General features: G+C 43.2%; 1 protein-coding gene across 2 annotated transcripts; it reads left to right on the top strand.

The window, feature by feature from the left end:
• The first annotated feature begins 2,229 nt into the window (after window positions 1–2,229).
• Window positions 2,230–16,387, top strand: LOC134510027 (C-type lectin domain family 5 member A-like). 2 transcript variants are annotated; one of them, XM_063322802.1, is made up of 7 exons: window positions 2,230–3,458; window positions 8,533–8,622; window positions 13,316–13,381; window positions 14,139–14,192; window positions 14,296–14,438; window positions 15,111–15,220; window positions 15,832–16,387. In XM_063322802.1, exons 1-7 carry the CDS (start codon window positions 3,377–3,379, stop codon window positions 15,977–15,979), a joined length of 693 nt encoding a protein of 230 aa, XP_063178872.1. In that variant the 5' UTR covers window positions 2,230–3,376; the 3' UTR covers window positions 15,980–16,387. The 2 variants fall into 2 exon arrangements, with proteins under 2 accessions (XP_063178872.1, XP_063178873.1); XM_063322803.1 differs by lacking the exon at window positions 14,139–14,192.
• Window positions 16,388–20,307: the final 3,920 nt, after the last annotated feature.

Below are 20,307 nucleotides of genomic sequence, written 5' to 3' on the forward strand. Positions count from 1 at the left end.
CTGAAGACAAAATATGTGTGTGTGACAAATATGCACATCAACCCCATGAAACACTTCCTTGGTTGAAACTCTGTGCTGATGAAGCTCTGCCCACATTCCATTTTCAGAAGGCTTTTTCTTCTGAAAAGAAAAAAACGCCAATGTTTCCTTTTCTGCTTCATCAACTACTAGGACCATGGGAGGAGAGAAGGATCATTTCCAACACAGGAAGTGCAAGTTTCATCTATACAGGGTTTTTTGGGTTACTTGGTTCGGTTTTCCTTGGGTTGGCTTGTTTGTTTGTTATTCCTAGTCCTGGGAACTTATGCTTGAGCATGTTGAGTACATGCCGAATCTTTCGAGGGGAAGTTACCAGACTCTGCTGAGTCTCTAGTGAGCACAGGCAGACACGAGCACAACTGGGATAGGGAGTCTGTATTTAGGGAAAAGGGTCATTTCCCTATCAAATTTCTGATCCTCGTTGATGGAGGTGCTACAAAGTTTCAGTGAATTGTCCGTATACGTACTTTTAACATGACTAAGCATGTGCTTTTTTCCTTATTTCAGCGTTAGAAATAACAGAATTCTTGAACTGAGACTTCAACTATAGGTGCTATATGCACCCATGTTTGCTCCATGTATCAAAAAAGGAAAAAAAGCAAACATTTCTAAAAGTGCCTGCTGATACTGGCTTGCTTTCCAAAGGCCAGTTTTGCTCTCTCACCTACATCTTCGTTAAGAAAGGGACCCTTCGATATGAACAGAAATGCTTGGCAGAGACCTGACTGGTAGGAGTTTCACACAGACCCCCTTTCTCCTCCTGGTCCCAGACGAGAGTCTGAGGGCAAGTGAGTGGTACAAAGGCTTCCTACAACTAAGCCAGCGCTTGGACATGATGTTGCAATTGCTATAACTATTTTGTCTCGGTGTGGTATTTTCTTGATGCAGGTTGGTCAATTATTACTCCCCAATGTAGCTCTGATATAAGGGAGCTCCTACTTGGAGAGCATGTTCTCTTTCCTTCATGAGCTGACCAGCAGAGCGCCTGTAGAGTAGCTATGCCTGTGTGACTAAAGTTTAAAACTTCCAGCATTATGAAGGCCTGAAAATGTGTGAACCTTCTTTCTTGTGGGTTCATCTCTGAAAAACGATGAAGCTAGGCCTTTATTTGGCTTCCAGACTTTGTGGGTGTTGCTATACTTGTGTTTATCTTTCTAGAGAAGGTACCATATTTTTATCATCTTTTTGGAAACACATTTTTGCTTTCACTTTTGATTTTTGGGAAATCAGCATGGTTTGCTAGAAGAAGCAGCCCTAAGATAAAAATACCTCAATGAAGTCACCAAAGGGAAATCTGTCTGGAGTTCAAAGCAGTTAGGTGCTAATTCGGAACTAAAACACTGAGAGGTTAAGTCTCACTTCTAGTGATTCATCTACTAGAGATGGAGACTGTGGAAGTGCTTAAAACTAGCTGAGGTGGTTTGCTCTGAGGGAAATTGCAGTAGAGTTTTAGGGAGAGGCGCTTTAAGGAGATGAGTTCAAACGGACACCGAGTTAGGACAAAAGCTTTAGATTGTGGTAGAAATTACTTACTGTAAAAACTTGCAATTGTACCAAAGACTCGAGGGTAGCCATTGCAGGAGTCATGCTTGTTGAATTCAGTTGTGTATCAGAGAGATCCAGGGAGGATATTAAGGAAAAGCAGCCCACAGACTAACCCTGCTGAAACACGGCAACCTGGAGATGGCAAGGAGCATAGAGGCAAATTCCATATTTCCTTTTTGCTCCTTAACTGTTCTATAACAATTGCTAAGAGCAATGAGTCTAAAACATGCAGCATTTTACCAGACAAGCAGGAGGATAACGCAATATCCAGAAAATAACTTGCACCAGTATTTTACAAGAATTAGTAACGAGCACTTCGGATGGTAGAGTTAGGAACACAGAAGGGTCTGTACAGGACTTTGGTGTAGCTTGAAAACGAAAAAAGCATTGACACAAAAGTTATTCTCCGGGAGAAAACGCACAGTATATAAATGAACATAGGGTACACACCGCTGCAGCATTAGAGGTCAGATCAATTTTAAAATCTTCATTTTCCTCCAGGAATTTTGATTCAACTACACTTTGTGCCCTGCAAGTAGCACATGATTTATGCCAATGAACCTCCGTAAAGCAGGTATCACTTTCATGGACTGAGCACAATCGCTCTCGAGCACATGTTCGTCCATTTCCTGTCTTATTGTGCTTTAGTACTTTTTCCTCTCTCCTTAATACTGGATTTCTGTCTAACACAGAGGCCTGTTTCATGGAAGCTGAAGATGCCTGTGCCTTGTCTGTAGAGCTTGGGCACAGGATGAGTGAGGAAGCTGGATTTGGTGTCCGTGGCTGAGATGAAGCTATGGTCCAACTGCCTGACCATTTCAGGGCTGCCCAGATGTTAAAGCATTTTGTTAAGGGCATTGTCCAAATGTCCCTTAAACAGTGTCAGTCATAGGGCATCAACCACCTCTCTAGGAAGCCTGTGCCATTGTTTGACCACCCTCTCAGTAAAGAAATGCTTCCTAATTTCAGGTCTTAACGTCCCCTGGCACAGCTTTGAACCATTCCCATGCTTTCTATCACTGGATAACTGGGAGATCAGCACCTCCACCTCCACTTCCCGTCCCCAGGAAGATGCAGTGAGCAATGAGGCCCCAAAACAGATGGGACCAATCCCACTTTATGAATCCCCATTGGCCATTAGAAGTTACCTACTGAGGGGAAGAGCATGTTTCTGAGCTGCACAAAACCCACATTCCTCAGGACTCAACACGCCAGCTCAGTTCGGCTTTAGAAGAGCTACAGGCACATAACAGAGCCCCAAAGAGCGGCAGGGTCGTGTTTCAGCAGCATTCCGTACCTTTCTCTATGGATCGGGGCAAACGTGTCCTGCTTTCAGATGTCTGCTTTTGAGAGCGCTGCCTCTGGACTCCGCAGGGCTCTTCCCACGATGTGCCATGGGTCCACCCTGAGAGCTTCACTCTGCTTCCTGGTGCTGACTTCTGAAGCTCTCTATGTTTCTTTCCATTTCATGTAACAAAACTAGTCCTTTCCAAATACAAAGGGAGGAAGGGCGGGGCTAGGTGTCATGATTTGAAACTCAAAATACTACTAATGCCAGAACCACTTCCCGACGAAGGCAACCACATCAAGGTCACCACCTTACATTTAACATGCTACTATCAAAAGATCAATGAGAAGTAGGTTCCCCTTCTCATACAGGATTTTCTGTATGAAAGAAAGAGCAAAGAACTTCCTCCTGAAGGTTAGAGAGGGGCGGGAGCTATGAGTTGTTATCAGTCCGGAGTACCATTTTAAAAACAGCAGCGAGAGGAAACACGAAGGGGGAGCAAGAATGTCAGAAAATCGCATTTACGCTGACTTGAACATGACCGAACCAACCAGGCCCAGGCTGCAGAAGGTCACTGATGTCCAAGGTAGGTCGCTCAGTCTGCACTGAGCTTTCTTTGTGCTCTTCAGCCTCCCTCCCACATCTTTTGAGTGAGTGTCGTGTGTTAAAAAAGTTTTTCTCCACCCTAGGTTTCCCATAGCAGAGTCTCAGGCAATAATTCCCTCCCCCAGAGATTTTATTTGAGTAGTACAGCAGCAAGGACCGCTCGAGCTGGGTGCCTGCGGAGAGGGCCCCAGAACAAAGACATTCCTGAGCAATTACACCCTTACAATCTCTCTATGCATCTGCCCTTCACGCACTCTTCACTCGACTTGGGTGCACCCCTTGGTCCAATGGTAATTTATGGTCTGGGGTCTTCTTATTCCTCATTAGATTCTTTGTCTGCCTCTGGGCAGGCCGTTAACTGTTCTTTTCTTGTAGGTTTGCAGCCTCTACAGATGGTAGTAGCTTCCTTATCTCCTGGTTTGTACTGGTCTCAGGGCCTTGCTTTATGTAACTAAGTACAAGTTCAAAACAACTTTAACTTATCAAGATGAAAGTTCGCAGCTTGCTGCCCAGGGCTTCAGGAACTTTAGCTACCTCTGCTAAGTCAATTCTATATAAGTAGTATGCCAACGAGGCCTACCACTAAGCGATTAACTCTAAGCAATTAGTTTTATTTAAACTGAACCACTAATATTCCATATTCCTTTACGCATGGACCACCAAAGCCCCAGAGAGGACAAAGGAAATGCCGGGGCCAGTGCTGTGAAAAATGCGCAGGTGGCGTGTCCATATAGGTTTTCTGCCAAAAAAAAAGGGAATTGTTACAAGGTCTACTTTTCATTTGTTAAGTTGCAAGTGTGAGGGAGAGTTTCTTGTGTGACATTACGAATAGTTTCTAGCAATTTAGGAGACTGTTCCACAGTCATTTTATCCTGAACCCGGCATGTTCTCTTGCAGCAGACTCCAATTCCAGCTGCAAACCGATCAGGAGATTGAGTGCTTAATGTTTCTGTTGTTTGAAGCCGTCTTGCACGTAGCCTGTTTCTGCTAGCTGAACATAGTAGGCATTGTTTTGGGTATTTTACCTCGTGGCTTTGTCTGTACAAACTACTTGTTTAATAAATCATGCATAAAATGTTTCATGGACAGATCTAGTTTGATTCAGTAGAAATGCATTTGCAAAGTTCTAACTTAAAATTTATCTTTCTTTAATGCACTAAGAATTATTGCATAAACATTCACACTGGTTTTGTTACATCTGCATAAAATTGCATCTTAAAATAACAGACTTTATACACTTTCTGTTTCATTGTTCTTTTTCTTCCCTTCTTTTAAAACTTACTATGTCTTTGACGGAAATAGTAGTCTCTATTTCTTGCCATCCTGTGCTTGTCTTTTGTATAAAGTGTGATCCCTTGGCAAGTATTTTCAGATGGCTGGAGTCTCTAATGCTACAAGAAACAGTGTTCCTACCACCTCTTGCAGAGGATTACTTCATGGCTAAATTGGCAGGCTTGCACAATAGATGCCACCTGATTAAAAGTTTCATTTTTCTTATAACTTAATCCATGCACTCCTACTTATAGTTTTCATACAATTTTAATACCATTTTTATGTTTCTCTGCTTGTGCCTTTCTGGAAAGCCTCCATCAACTCTCTTCTTCCATGTGTTCATTTTATTTACGCATACTATTTCCCAGGGATTACACATTTCTTACAAAAAAAGAGTTCAAACACTGGCTTCTGTGTTCTTTTCTTTTTCCTGCAGTTTGCTATTTTTTGTTTGATAGTGGATTCCCTGGATCAAATGAGTATTCACAGAGGAATGAAATTAAGTCCATAAGCCAGAAGGTGGCACTTAAACTCATAGAAGACGTTAACTCTGTAGGTGATAGAAACAAACGGGCTCAGTGCTGTATATCAGGATGACTTTGAATGGTTCATAAAATTGCAACATCGTATTTCTTACTTTCTACTCACTTTTTATCTGTCCTGCCCTTCCTTCCTTCCTTCCTTCCTTCCTTCCTTCCTTCCTTCCTTCCTTCCTTCCTTCCTTCCTTCCTTCCTTCCTTCCTTCCTTCCTTCCTTCCTTCCTCCCTTCCTCCCTTCCTCCCTTCCTTCCTTCCTCCCTTCCTCCCTTCCTTCCTCCCTTCCTTCCTTCCTTCCTTCCTTCCTTCCTTCCTTCCTTCCTTCCTTCCTTCCTTCCTTCCTTCCTTCCTTCCTTCCTTCCTTCCTTCCTTCCTTCCTTCCTTCCTCCCTCCCTCCCTCCCTCCCTTCCTCCCTCCCTTCCTTCCTTCCTTCCTTCGCCACATGCTTTCTTCCATACTCGTTTGTATTTATTATCTGCAGATGTTAGAATAGTTTTCACTTTTTTCACCATCTCCTCATCGACTAGTTACCCCCTTCAAGTTTAGCATGATCTGCAGTTTTCAGATTTGCTTTGACGTTGTAGTCATTCACAGCACTCATGTGTGGATGTGAATTGAACGAGATAAGCAGACAACCTTAGACAGTTTTCTCCACTTCAGTTTAGATTTAAAATGCGTGTGCATGTGCCCGTGTCTCCTCTGTTATTATCTGCCTGGAGCAAGTCCTGTAGCAAGGTGTGACTGCAATGGACAAAAATATTACTCGGGCATAGTTAAACACAGTCCTATAAATCAGTTGCTGTCATGTGTTTAGCATTTCTCATGCACCTGCATGCACCATTGAAGGCAGAGGCGAATCATGGATTTATAAAACCATGCAGCTGACAAAACATCCCTGATTTTTGTTCATTTTCCTTCTGAATAATTTCTAAAGCTGAGGTTGTAGAGTCCTCATCCTAGGAGATATTCAAACCCTGAGTGTATATGGTCCAGGACAACCTGCTCTAGCTGATGCTGCTTGAGCAAGGAAGTTGGACTTGGTGATCTGGAAAGGTCATTTCCAACCTAAAGGACTCTGTGACTGTGTGGTCAGGACAGAAGACTTGAAGTTCACAGACCTCCTCTAGAACTTTTTTATTTTTTTATTTTTAATTGCCACTAGATCTGTTACCGTCTAGTCCCCGAATGCAAAAATATCTTTAAGAGTGGGATTACAAAACAGCATTAGTAATCCAGCTGTCTCACACCTGGTGTGAAACAACTCTTGGAAGTTGTTGGTATGTCCATTTTTTTATTTGGGCCACATGTCTTGTTGTCCTTCAATAATATATGGTCTGCCTGTAAGGATTTCATTCTCTCATAGCAGCCCTTCTTAGCTTCTTTTTAATAAGCGCCCTCTCCTGCCTGTAGTTCCCCTCTTTTACCTGTTAGTGCTCTATTTTTCCTTATTTGTTCTAGTACTATGATGCCTCTCTTCCTTTTAACCACTTCCTCACACACATAGCATATTGGGATGCTGTTCACTTACCCAACCACAGGTGTCCAGAGCCATCTGGGAAGCATCAGGACGTTCAGTCTGGCTTCAGTATGCAAATTGGGAAGGCCACAGATTCTTGGAGGTCCTGTGTAACAACTTCCAGGTCTGTGCAGTTACCTGATACCTGGGGGTATCCCAGATGGCAGAAGCCACCCATTTTCAGGTACCTGACATCTGACTATTTTAGACTAGGATGGGACATTCCAGGTTTTCCCATCTCATTTTTCAGACCTCTAGGATATGTGTACAATGAGGTGTTCTATAGCTGTTATGTGCTTCTTAAGGCTTTATTTAAATGAGAGTCAGTTTTGCATCTTCTGCTTGACTGTTTCTACACTCTGACCTTTCCTTCTCCTGAGGACACAGTGGTTTTGAAGTCACATGTAATGGCAATATCACCCTAAACTGCTCTTTAGCCTCTATCAGCTTCCCTTTCTTCATTTCAAGAGTTACTTACAACCATCAGCCCTTACCAGCTGGTTATTACTAATGTCAAAAGTTACGTAAAACCTTCTAGAAGTCATGTCCATCATCTTGACTCCCTTACAGTCAAAATGAAATCTGTTCCTCCAGAGTGGTTGGACACACTGCACCAGATGTGTCCCAAATTCCCCAAGAACCAGAATTCTAGATCCTTACCCCATCTTCTCAGCCAGGGGCTAAAATGCTGCCTTTTCATTTCTCCCTCCAGCCCTGCACAGGGCACTGGGACCATTTCAGATTTGCCACCTTAGGATTCCCGGTCACCAACTTCCTTCCTAGATGATTCCATTTTGCCACTGAAATTTCTCTCCACCCTTCCCGGTCTCGTTGGTAACCACATGGACTAGGGCCTCGGTAGACGGTTTGCACCTTTCCAATGGATTTGTTGGTTAGTGCCATCAACATGTTTTCGGGGTGCAACCGTTTCCTGACCAAACCTCCTCAGGCAGAAAACCTGACAGCACAGAGTTCATCTTCAGTGCCTTCATCTGGTTTAAAATGAGTCTAGTTCAATAGTACACTAGGTGTGACAGCTTCTTGGCGTTTCAGTAATTCCAACCGCAATGCACCATAAACTTCAAAGACAGCAGACAGGGTAAGTAAATACTCTGGCCGATACGTGAAGCAGGAAGAGATGGAAAGTTCTCCTTGACCTTTTAATTCAGTGTCTGATGAGTCCGGTCAGCCACCGAACACACTGTTTGTCCCCTCTTGGAACTGCTTGTGCTCTATAGCACCCGGCCACTACCCACTGAGTTGGCAGACTAATGAATATTGCAAGGATCCCCTGAACAAAAGTCCATAAAGAACAGTCAAAACAGAAAGAGGAGACAGTTCAGCTCCTCTGAAAAATCTGCTTTGTTGAGAAGTATAACCAGCCAGGACCTTTATCGGGTAGGTTGATTGGGTTTTGCTTTCATACAATTTTGGAAGGGGAGATAAGGATCCCAGTGAGCATGTTACTCCAGTAATAAGTGCAGTGGAATTTACTAAAGTATTCCAGGCAATGGCAGAAGGGTTCATGGTGAATATCTGTGATGGAAAAAACCGTGTGTGCACAGCATATCTACCACAAGAACAAACATCTGAAGGGGCAGCACCGAAGGGCTTTGCTTAACTTGAAAGAGTAATCTCAGTGTGAGCCTGAAAAGGGCATCTGTGAATGAAGATGAAGGGTTCCTTTTCCAGTTGTTGCCCTAATCTTGATTTTTTCTGTCTGTCTGTAGGTAAAAGCTGTTCCTCCAGAACACGTGTCGCTGTATTTGTTGCTGTGATAATTCTCCTACTCGTCTTGGCAGTGTGTCTGATACTCATGTGTAAGTCCTGCTAAAAATGTAATAACTGTAATTAGTTTGTGACTCTCCCCCACGCACTGACATCTAAATCATGACATCCAAAACCAGTAGCAGCAGAAGGCTGGTTTGAAGGCAAAGGACAGGAGTTTTTAGCCAACTGTGGCTGTAAGAGGAAACCTGTAAGAGTCGAGTGGCTTGAAAGTTTAAAATTCCAAAAGAAAAAAAGCCCAAGCCCAATTAAAAAAATGACAATGTTCAAACAGTAAGTAATTTATTATACAAATGTTTTGAAAAAACAAGTCAAGATTAGACAATGCCTATGAGTATTATGTTTGCTATCCATGAAAATATTTCAAAGCCATGATCTTCTATCATGTCACCAAGATATCCATAACATCAAAAATCTTTCACCAAATATTAATAAAAGCTCAAGTAGCTAAGAGGTGGCTTAGCAAAGAGGTAGAGGTAGCTAAGTCACAACTTAAAGGAAGTTTTTTGCACTTTACTCAAATAAAAGCCAAGTAGTAGGTCTCTCTCCATGTATATCACTGAGTCCATAAGAATCTTTCAACTACATAAAAAGATATAAAGTTTTCTTTAGCAAGAAAGGTCAAACAAATGGAGATAACCACTGGGGAAAAAAAAAAAAGAAACAACAAATTTTCCGAGAGCCATGTGGTGCTTTCCTTTGAATATTTTCAAGGAATCATTTTTAAAATTCACGCGTGGTTGCATGTTTCTTTTCGTCCTTTAATAGCTCAGCAAGCTTAGGAGGCTTCCACTATCAATCGCACCAAGTCCCAGAGGTTGCCACCTACTCAGAGATGCACACGGAGAAACTCTTTGTGAGGACATGCTGAAACCTTTGATCCATGGAACTTAAAAAATTCCATGGCTGGGGGAAGTCAGTGTTTTTTTCTTTCTCAGGGCAGAAGATAAAGGACAGATGCCTGATGGTGCTCTGGCCTTTATAAATGTAAAACACGTCAGGAAGGGAAAAATTGAAAAAAAACCCAAAACCTAAGCCAGCACAACATAACAAGGTGAAATTACCAGCGTTTAATAGAGCTTTAAATCCGGAGTTGAATGAGGAGTCATTAGACTTTGATTCAGGGCTGCTTCAGTTACAGGTACTTTGTTGGTTTCAGTACTGCCTCAGTGAACCGAAAAAATGCTCCTAAGAAAATTGAGATCTAGATCAAATTAATTTTGAATTTCAATAGCATACAGTTTTCACTTGTACTCCAGATGTTAACTGTTGCCATTTTTACTGTTTGATTTCTAGGTTTTAATTTTATATGAGTTTTCCGTGTGGTTTTGTTTTGCCAAAGATACCACTGCTGACAAACAGCTTCCTTAAATGAGCTAAACTGTCACCTCTTGATATTGCTCCATCATACAAGAGCTCTGCAGGCCAGAAGGCATTTTCCACTTGCGTTCACAAAAATGACAACAATTGTACCCAGTGGAACCCAACCAGAAATTTTTATGATTTTTATAGTAGATTGATACTATTTTCTGTTTCCTTGTGAGAAAATGTATCTTCTGGTAAGTAAAAAAATGTCCCTGCAGTTCTTGAGCTGGTCTTTCAAGAACAGGCAAGTCTGACTTTGTTTCAAATGCTCCTTCCTATGCATTAAATTGTGCTCTTTTCTGAAACCGGGAGCTGATATCCAGCCTCAAGATAAATGCATACTAATGCATGCATGAAAAACATACCATTTCAAACTGATTTTTCTGTTTCATTTTCTCTTCTTGCTCTAGGGATTCAGTGAAAGGCAAAGAAAACCTTGGTGTTCCCAGTTAGCATATGACTAAAGCACCATAAAATTCAGTGCTAAGTTGCTCCAATTACAAAAGAATTCTTGCTTTGTTAGGTTTTGGTGCCTTTCAGCCGTTTTCACTAGTGCTGCTCTCTGAATCTCTCAGGCGGATTTCAGAGTTCAAGGTGGCAATATTCCAGGAGGAAATCTTGAGCCACCATTTCCGTGCTGTAAATTGATTTCCATCCAGTAGGAGAATCAGGAGGGTGCTGTTCATTTTTGTAATGCATTCACACAATGCATTCATTTCTAATTTTTCACAGAAATACATGCTTTAGAATTACGTGAGGTAGTTTTAGTACCGGTATTTGGTACTATTATACACTAAGGACTTCAGGGTACCTTTACGAGCAGTACTTCAAGCTTCCACCCACAGGCTCACGCTGTATGCAAAACCCAGCTTCTTCATCTTCTGAAATGAAATGGTCCTGCCTCTATGCAAATGCCCGTAGCATGGAGAATAATCAGGAGGAGACAGAGACGTGCACACACCTGCAGGGCTATGATCTTACTGGCATCACGGAGATGTGGTGGGATGGCTCCTGTGACTGGAGTGTTGGAATGGAAGGATACAGGCTCTTTAGGAAGGACAGAGGCCTCTTCAGGTACATGATTGGCATGGGAAGAAGACCCAGAGGGAAGAGGGGCCCAGGAAAGCTGGTTAATATTCAGGCATCAGCTCCTCCAATCTCAGGAGCAATACACCCCAACAAAGAGGAAGTCTAAAGCCCTGATAGAAGTAAATCTGGCCAGGGACGTCAAGGGCAACAAGAAAAGCTTCTACAGGTACATCAGTGATGAAAGGAAGACAAGGGACAACGTGGGCCCTCTCCAGAAAGAAACAGGAGACCTGGTTACCCAGGAAAATGGAGAAGGCTGAGGTACTCAATGACTTTTTGCCTCAGTCTTCACTGGTAAGTGGTCTATCCACAACGTCCAAGTCACAGAAGGCAAAGGCAAGGACAGGGAGAACGAGGTACTGGCCACCGTAGAAGATGACGAAGCTCGAGACCATCTGAGGAACCTCAAGGTGCACAAATCCATGGGACTGGATGAGATGCATCTGCAGGTGCCGAGGAAACAGGTGGATGAACTTGCTAAGCCATCATCCATCATACTTGAGAAGCTGTGGCAGTCCGGTAAAGTTCCTGCTGACTGGAAAGGGGAAATATAACATTCATTTTCAAAAACTGAAAAAGGGAAGAGCCGGGGAAATACAGGCTGGTCAGTTTCACCTCTGAGCCTGGCAAGATCATGGAGCTACATTTATGTTAAAATAACAATTCTTTTTTTTTGCCAGAGGTGGGTACAAGGCAAAAAAAGGATTCTCTGTAGCAGAGGTGCTCATCTTTCAAACTCAATAGTCACTTTGTGTCAGCACAGTTATGGCTACACTCTGGTGGGATGAGCCCCTTCCAAAGTATCGTTCCTACTGCCCTATAGGGTCTTGCATCTGTAAGGATGCATAGGTACAAGGCAAGTGGCGCTACCCCACATAAGAGCTCAGGATTGTCACCTTCCTTGTTGACAATTGCAGTTTGGATGCTCTGGGCTAGTACTTCATCCTTTCACTACCAACTTTCAATGTCCAGAAGAGACGAGGTGTCATCCAATTTAACTGCCACTCCACTTCTTTTCCCTCATCTTATTTTTGAGCTTACTGCTTGTAAACAAAGTTCTTCCTTTCATACTCTGTTTCTTTTACCGTTTGCCTCTGGTATGAAGTCTGCAGAGATGTCAGTTCTTTCATGCTCCGTGCTGTTCTGGTACAACTTTCTCAGATCTTTTATATATATATATAAGAACTTATATATATAAGTTCTTTCTCAGAACTTATATATTCTGCTTTACAAGGAATTTATCTAAGTTGGTTTCAAGTATAAGAATTCTAACCCTACAACTTTTAGTTTAATGTTTCTTTACTCTTATTATTCATCCCTTCCTCCTCACTGCTACACAGAGCCATCTGGATCAACATCATCCTCCTTTAGCCTAACTGTGAGTGATCCGTGAACAGTTTCTAAACTGATAAAACCAAAGCCCTGAGAAGATATGAAAAACACACACAAATCACATAAGCTTCTCCAGTAAACTAAGTTTAGTTCATCTGAGACGTCAGCTATTTTCTTCACCCTCTCAAAAATTTTCTTTCCCTATTCCTCTGTGATAAATTCATGCAGTCTAGCTTGTCATCAGATGACAAAAAGGAAGTTGTAGGCCTCCCTCCAGGCTCCCTTTTTATGGGAGTCAGAAGCCTCCTGTGAAGCACAAATCCCTCACAAGCGCTGTGTCAGAAGAAAGAGGAAAATCAAGGCTATTTCAGCCTGGGTATCTGCTTTAAAACCTCGAATGAACACCATTGTCTCACTTTGCTCTGGGGAAGCAACACTGTTAGACCAGCTTCCAGCTGGGGCACAGCTGTGCTCTGCCTGAATATCTCATCCCAGCTGTCTGGAGTAGGAGCAGACTGGGACTGCAGCTCCAAGCTGTGTGGCAGCATGCTTAACCAAGAACAGATTGGCTTGAGCACTGATCTCTCAAAGATGGCTCTTATTTCTTATTGCTATAGTTACTTGTATACTCCACATTATAGAGTACATACTGTACAAATACCATACAAATCCTCTACATATACTGGACATACTGTGCATTTACTGCTATTCTGATTTTTTTTTGGTTAAGTTCCAGCATTAGGTTCTTTGCAAATCTGGTTATGGAGCAAATCATATGGTACTACAGTTTTGGAGTTTTTTCAATAGAGGGACAAAAATAGAGAGGAGTAGGCATTCTGTGTGGGGTGATGGTGGGGGTCAAAGAGGTCCAGAAGAGCTATGACCGTGTGTGGCAAAACGGTCAGACATTCAAAGCAGAAATTCTACTCTTCTTTCCAGACCGTCCAACGGCAAGCAGCCCAGCTGACTCAAAAGCGTTCTCCAACAACTCTGAAGATGCACGAGGTCGGTAATCCTCTGTCATTCAAAAGACAGTGTCCAGAAGCCTGATGGATTGCCTTTTAAGAGAAGGGGGGTGGGGTGTGGGGGGAAGGGAGGGCGTCTAGATTTTGTTCAGAAGAAAAACAAACAAACAAAGAAACAATCTGACATCTCAGGAATAAATAACCTTATCCCGTACAGTCACAGGACGAGCTCTCAAGGCCAGAGACATTTCACATTTTCACCTTCCTTAAAAGTAGTGCTTGGGCAGCACTGCGTTACTGTTTCAGAGGGAACAACTGATTACTCTCTCACGCTAGCACAGAAGAGCCCATGGGTATGTGAACAGACATGAATATAACAATTCCTTTGGTATCACAGCACTGTAGTGAGCATGATGGATCAAAGTACATACACTGCTTTCCAAAACCCCCTCCATTCTTAGCCTTTTAACTAAGTGCAATTCCCTTTTGCTGTTTACGAGCTGCTGGAAAACCAACAAAACTGTATCACGCAGTCCCTACCTCGCTTCCCAGGTCCCATTCTCTGTTCCTTCCAGTACCCTCCCTGGCAACGGAGAGAAATGTTTTTTCATTCAATAGCAGCACTTTTACCATATTTTGCAGCAGGCAAATCAGAGGTTTGCAAACTGAAAACTGCTTTTTGCTCTGACCATTTCTCTTTATCTCCTGAGCAAGGATTTAAAAGACTGGATAATGTTATCTGTGATTCCACTTCTGTGATTCATGCTTAGTGACTCTTGGACTGGTATTTTCTACAGAGACTGGCACGCATCCCCAGTGGTCGGGTGAAAATGACAAGCAGAAACGCACACGTACTTTTCTGGCTGTGACTTCCTCTCTTACCTTTCTTTTGTAATGGCGTCCTTTTGTTTGTGTGAACATGGATTTTTCCACACCTCTTCTCCCCTCCTGCAGGCTGCCCCCGAAACTGGGAAAAACATGGGGAAAAATGCTACTTCTTCTTTCAAACGCAGGAAATCAAAGACTGGAATGCCTCCCGTAAAAAATGTACTGACATGAATTCAGACCTGGTGGTCATTGACACCAAGGATGAACTGGTGAGATCTGAACTCAGGGGGCTGCTTCTAGGGTTGCCTGACCTGTACGCCAAAGGGCTGACGGGTTACACTTGTGTCTTCTCATGTTAGATGTCTCTGCGGGTCCATAATCTACTGCTAGCCCCCTATACACCAGGCCCCTCTGGATGGTACCAAACACCTTCACAGTAAGACGCATCTTGGTGGTTGAAGTCCTCCATCCAGAAGCTTCTCTCTGCAAGCATGCTCCCCTGGGAAGAGCAAAGTGTCTGCCCAGCTAACTTATGTTTTCAAGAGATTTAGCACACAAACCAAGACCAAGCAAGTCAAACAGACACTTCTTTGTGAGATCCATTGCTTTGACAAAAACGGAAAGGGCTTTCCCATCACAATCAGAATAGAACAGTGTCTCCAGGTATCAAGTCACGCCTGGTGAATTACAATGTATAGCTTTAATGGTATCACAGTTGTGTAATTTTTCTATTTAATCTATTCTTAAGAAGCCCCAGGAAGAGGGATGAGATCAAATAAAAATGGAAAAATTCAGCCTCTGAAGCTGTGGAAAGAGATGGTGTGGCTGGATGCACACTGTACTTTCCACAGAAAGCTGGGGATTTTGCACTAAGCTTTCTGTGTACCTCTGGTGAAGAAAACGTAATTTCAATGTATTCCCATTGTTCATTTCCTTTCTAGGATTACCTTATGTTACGATCAGAAAGCCATTACTACTTTCTTGGTCTCACATACTCTGAGAGTGAGAAGAAGTGGAAGTGGATTAACAACATGGAACATAGCACAGACATGTAAGCTTATTCCAGCAAGTCACTGTCATGTAACACCTGGAAACAGTAGGAAAAAAAATAAATATCAAGAGCCAAAACTAGGGAGTACAAGAGAGATCAGGACCTGCAATTTGTAGCAACCAGATTCCTTGAGATTCAGGTGCTTCAGCACATCCCTGTGCTGTCCTGTGTCCTCCCTATCCCAGGGAGCCTGCAAGTCACCAGTGGGACCACAGGCAGGTCACAGCAGGAAAGCAAGAGAGGACACAGCTGTAGTTGTGGTGGGAAAGGAGGCATCTGACTAGATGGAGTTCAGTGGGGAAAGAAAGGATATAGGATGGAGGGACAAGAGACAGTGTGATGTCAGCACCACGGAACGGAGGCTACCAAAGAAGGGGAAGGCCTCTGGAGGGAAAGCCTAGCCCATATAATTCTGTTGGGGTCGGGGGGAGAAAATTAAAGAATGGGAGGGAGACTCCAACAAGGCAGCTTCTAATCCCACATATTATGACAATAATATAATTTAGCAGCAAGGCCAGGTGCCACAGTGTCTTTCATGGAAGTGATAGTGACTGCATTGCATCCAGATAAGTTAGGAAGGCAACTAAATCTGCCTTTCTCTCCCTTTTCAGGTTTAATATAGAAGGAGACTTTACTGACTATTTCTGTACTGTCATTGGACATGAAAAAGTAGAAACTGCACCTTGTGGTGGATCCTCAACAACACAAAATATGTGTGAGAAAGCTGCAAATCTTTTAGAAGAGCAGAAGGAGAACTGAACCCAATAGTTCCAGGCAGGCAGGTCATCCCCAGCTTCCTGCAGGAACTGCAGATGGGATTTCTCTCCTTTATCTTTAGCCGTCTAAAAATCTAGTCAAAGGGTCTCACAGGCTCCCTCTAGACACCTTGCCAAGCTTAGCATGTTCTTTCCCCAGGTGGGTGTCGGAGACTGCATGAATCCCCCTCTAGAGGAGCCTGCATTTCCACACATTAGGAGTCTGCGTGACTTGCTCATCCTACTGAAAATGGCATCATTCATGGCTCTGTTCTTCCTCTGCTGGATGGAGAAAGCTCTGTGAACTCCTTGATGAAGTGACAGAGGTGTCATGCTTTCTCTTTGGGGAAAAAAAAAAGTTTTGCTTAATCATAGAATTTCTCTCAGAATGTTGTGGCTATGGGTAGTGATAATGGAATCATAATGGAAAAACTCCCTCATTCTGACTTAAAAGCACATTTCGATGTCCCTCAGGCGAGCAATGCTTCTCACTGCCCTCATTCATCAAGGCTCTTTTGAAACATACTTGTAGTTCCCCACTGACCTGTAATCACCAAAGAACAAAGTAAGAAATTCCCCCAAATCAAAATTGGAACCCAAATGGGAGGGACCATACACTGTTTTATTGTGTTCTTCTTTTGCTGCTGAAGTGTTAGGGAAAGAAAATTGGATACGCCATTCCCATGGCAAGCAAGCGGTGGATAGCCCAAGCAGCCGACAGACGGCAGCTTCCTGAAAATCAACAGGGAGGAAGTGGATTGTTTTTCTACTCTCGGTACTGTTGACATTGATGGCTGCTACAGCACGGCTAAGTATGACATTACAGAGAATGGATGATCCAGAGTGGTGGAACAGCAGTAAAAGAGAACAAGAAAAAATCTACATAAAATAGAGGGACCTGGCTTCCTGACAGTAATCTTATTAAGTCTGTCCCTGTTGTAGTTGTGGCTGATAATCATCTTATATGTAAAACTGGGGAGAATGATCGGGCAACTGGAAAGGCTTCACGAACTTTGTTTAGCATGTTAGCAGGGATGCTTGAAGAAAACAAAGGGAGGAGCTGTTGAGGGATATGAGCTGTTTAGCATAAATAAGTAAGTTTTACTTAGGATAAATTACTTAGGGTTGTGTGGTGTTAACATGGTGTGATTTAAGCAGTTTGCTTAGCTTTACTTAACAGGAGTGGCTAAATTTGGTGAAGGCTTTAGGCTGTGATAGAGTTATTTGTCTTAGTAGTTTTCCCACCAGCTGGTAGAGTGCCGTGTTTAGTCTTTTAGTATGAGAAGCGTTTTGATACCACACTGATGTTTTGGTAGTGTTTTTCCCACGTTTGGGACTCTTCAGTTCTCCATGTTCTGCCAGCGAGTGCAGATGCCCAAGGAATGTGAACCAGAAGGTACAGAGGCTCCAAGCCTTGGCTGAAACTGCAAATCAACAAGATAAGAGTCTGCCTGCCTGGACACAGAAAAGGACTCCAATTAGATGTTAGAAGACCCCAGACCAAGAAGCACCATTGGACTAAAAGATGCGTGGACAGCGTGTGAAGGGCGTGTGAGGCGAGGGTGTATAGATCACAAGGGTATCATTGCCTGGGATTTCTTTGCTCGGGGTCCCTCTCTTTGGAGGCACCCAGCCCACGCTGTCCTTGCTGCTGTACCTTTCAATTAAATTCATTATTTTATAAAATATAACGCCTGAGACTCTGATGCAGGAAACCTATCGCCGAGCCTGAAGAAGGACGAAGCACGTCCAAGAGTAAATGTGTGTGTGTGCGACACCATGAACGGTGTGTGAATGCTCAGGCAGTGATTTCTCCTTTAACAATTTAATAATAGCTGTGACAGAATAATCTCAGTGGCAGAAACCAGAATCTAAACTATTATTTCAGAAGGAAGTTGTGCTGGAGGGGCTCTTTCTTTCTACTCAGTTTACCAGAGAGCGGGGGGACAGGACTCCACATTGTGTTATGTGTTATGGAGCAGCCTGGAGGAGGGCTGCCCTTTTATTTTCGTATTAGAGCTGCTGGCCTTTGATCAGGCGGGCTCTACTGAAGGGGAGAGCCAAGGAAATATCTCTTCCCTGGGAGCCACTGGACCTAGTGGGATTTAGGAGGCTTCAGCCAGCAGCAGATCTGAGCTGCTGTGCATCAGAGGTGACAGAAAGGGGAAAGCTCTTCCACAGGGTCACTGTGGAACCACATGAAGTTCATTAAACCCTGAGATAGAAAGTCACAGGACTAAGGAGCAAACACTGCTTACAAGGAAATCCCTAACAAGGGAGGACGTCCTATTGTCGTAGACCCATTGCCCACTGTGTTTCAGGCAAAATGTGGTCTTTAGTGGATTAACTGGCTTACTCTGCTCAGTCACTGGGACGATGTTCCTCCAGCCTCACTTCTCTAGTTGGTAAGAGTTGTCCCCTCCACTTTTAGCTGTGATGCTGCTGACATAGAAAGATGATGTTGATGCAAGCATTAACAGAGGTAAGTGGCTCTGCACATGCTGAAGAGACAATATGTGTTTGTGTGTATATGCACACACATAGACACAAATATGCACATCAACCCCAGGAAGAGCTTCCTTGGTCAAAACTCTGTGCTGATGAAGCTCTGCCCACATTCCATTTTCAGAAGGCTGGGTTTTCCTTGGGTTGGCTTGTTTGTTTGTTATTCCTAGTCCTGGGAACTTATGCTTGAGCATGTTGAGTACATGCCGAATCTTTCGAGGGGAAGTTACCAGACTCTGCTGAGTCTCTAGTGAGCACAGGCAGACACGAGCACAACTGGGATAGGGAGTCTGTATTTAGGGAAAAGGGTCATTTCCCTATCAAATTTCTGATCCTCGTTGATGGAGGTGCTACAAAGTTTCAGTGAATTGTCCGTATACGTACTTTTAACATGACTAAGCATGTGCTTTTTTCCTTATTTCAGCGTTAGAAATAACAGAATTCTTGAACTGAGACTTCAACTATAGGTGCTATATGCACCCATGTTTGCTCCATGTATCAAAAAAGGAAAAAAAGCAAACATTTCTAAAAGTGCCTGCTGATACTGGCTTGCTTTCCAAAGGCCAGTTTTGCTCTCTCACCTACATCTTCGTTAAGAAAGGGACCCTTCGATATGAACAGAAATGCTTGGCAGAGACCTGACTGGTAGGAGTTTCACACAGACCCCCTTTCTCCTCCTGGTCCCAGACGAGAGTCTGAGGGCAAGTGAGTGGTACAAAGGCTTCCTACAACTAAGCCAGCGCTTGGACATGATGTTGCAATTGCTATAACTATTTTGTCTCGGTGTGGTATTTTCTTGATGCAGGTTGGTCAATTATTACTCCCCAATGTAGCTCTGATATAAGGGAGCTCCTACTTGGAGAGCATGTTCTCTTTCCTTCATGAGCTGACCAGCAGAGCGCCTGTAGAGTAGCTATGCCTGTGTGACTAAAGTTTAAAACTTCCAGCATTATGAAGGCCTGAAAATGTGTGAACCTTCTTTCTTGTGGGTTCATCTCTGAAAAACGATGAAGCTAGGCCTTTATTTGGCTTCCAGACTTTGTGGGTGTTGCTATACTTGTGTTTATCTTTCTAGAGAAGGTACCATATTTTTATCATCTTTTTGGAAACACATTTTTGCTTTCACTTTTGATTTTTGGGAAATCAGCATGGTTTGCTAGAAGAAGCAGCCCTAAGATAAAAATACCTCAATGAAGTCACCAAAGGGAAATCTGTCTGGAGTTCAAAGCAGTTAGGTGCTAATTCGGAACTAAAACACTGAGAGGTTAAGTCTCACTTCTAGTGATTCATCTACTAGAGATGGAGACTGTGGAAGTGCTTAAAACTAGCTGAGGTGGTTTGCTCTGAGGGAAATTGCAGTAGAGTTTTAGGGAGAGGCGCTTTAAGGAGATGAGTTCAAACGGACACCGAGTTAGGACAAAAGCTTTAGATTGTGGTAGAAATTACTTACTGTAAAAACTTGCAATTGTACCAAAGACTCGAGGGTAGCCATTGCAGGAGTCATGCTTGTTGAATTCAGTTGTGTATCAGAGAGATCCAGGGAGGATATTAAGGAAAAGCAGCCCACAGACTAACCCTGCTGAAACACGGCAACCTGGAGATGGCAAGGAGCATAGAGGCAAATTCCATATTTCCTTTTTGCTCCTTAACTGTTCTATAACAATTGCTAAGAGCAATGAGTCTAAAACATGCAGCATTTTACCAGACAAGCAGGAGGATAACGCAATATCCAGAAAATAACTTGCACCAGTATTTTACAAGAATTAGTAATGAGCACTTCGGATGGTAGAGTTAGGAACACAGAAGGGTCTGTACAGGACTTTGGTG

The sequence above is a fragment of the Chroicocephalus ridibundus genome, chromosome 1 (genome assembly GCF_963924245.1).
Source record: "Chroicocephalus ridibundus chromosome 1, bChrRid1.1, whole genome shotgun sequence".
NCBI classification, from domain to species: domain Eukaryota; kingdom Metazoa; phylum Chordata; class Aves; order Charadriiformes; family Laridae; genus Chroicocephalus; species Chroicocephalus ridibundus.

Coding starts and splice junctions, on each gene's coding strand:
- LOC134510027 (XM_063322802.1), top strand. CDS start 3,377: ATGTCAGAAAATCGCATTTACGCTGACTTGAACATGACCGAACCAACC. Junction 3,459..8,532: donor GAAGGTCACTGATGTCCAAG/GTAGGTCGCTCA, acceptor GTCTGTCTGTAG/GTAAAAGCTGTTCCTCCAGA. Junction 14,193..14,295: donor TGACAAGCAGAAACGCACAC/GTACTTTTCTGG, acceptor CCCCTCCTGCAG/GCTGCCCCCGAAACTGGGAA.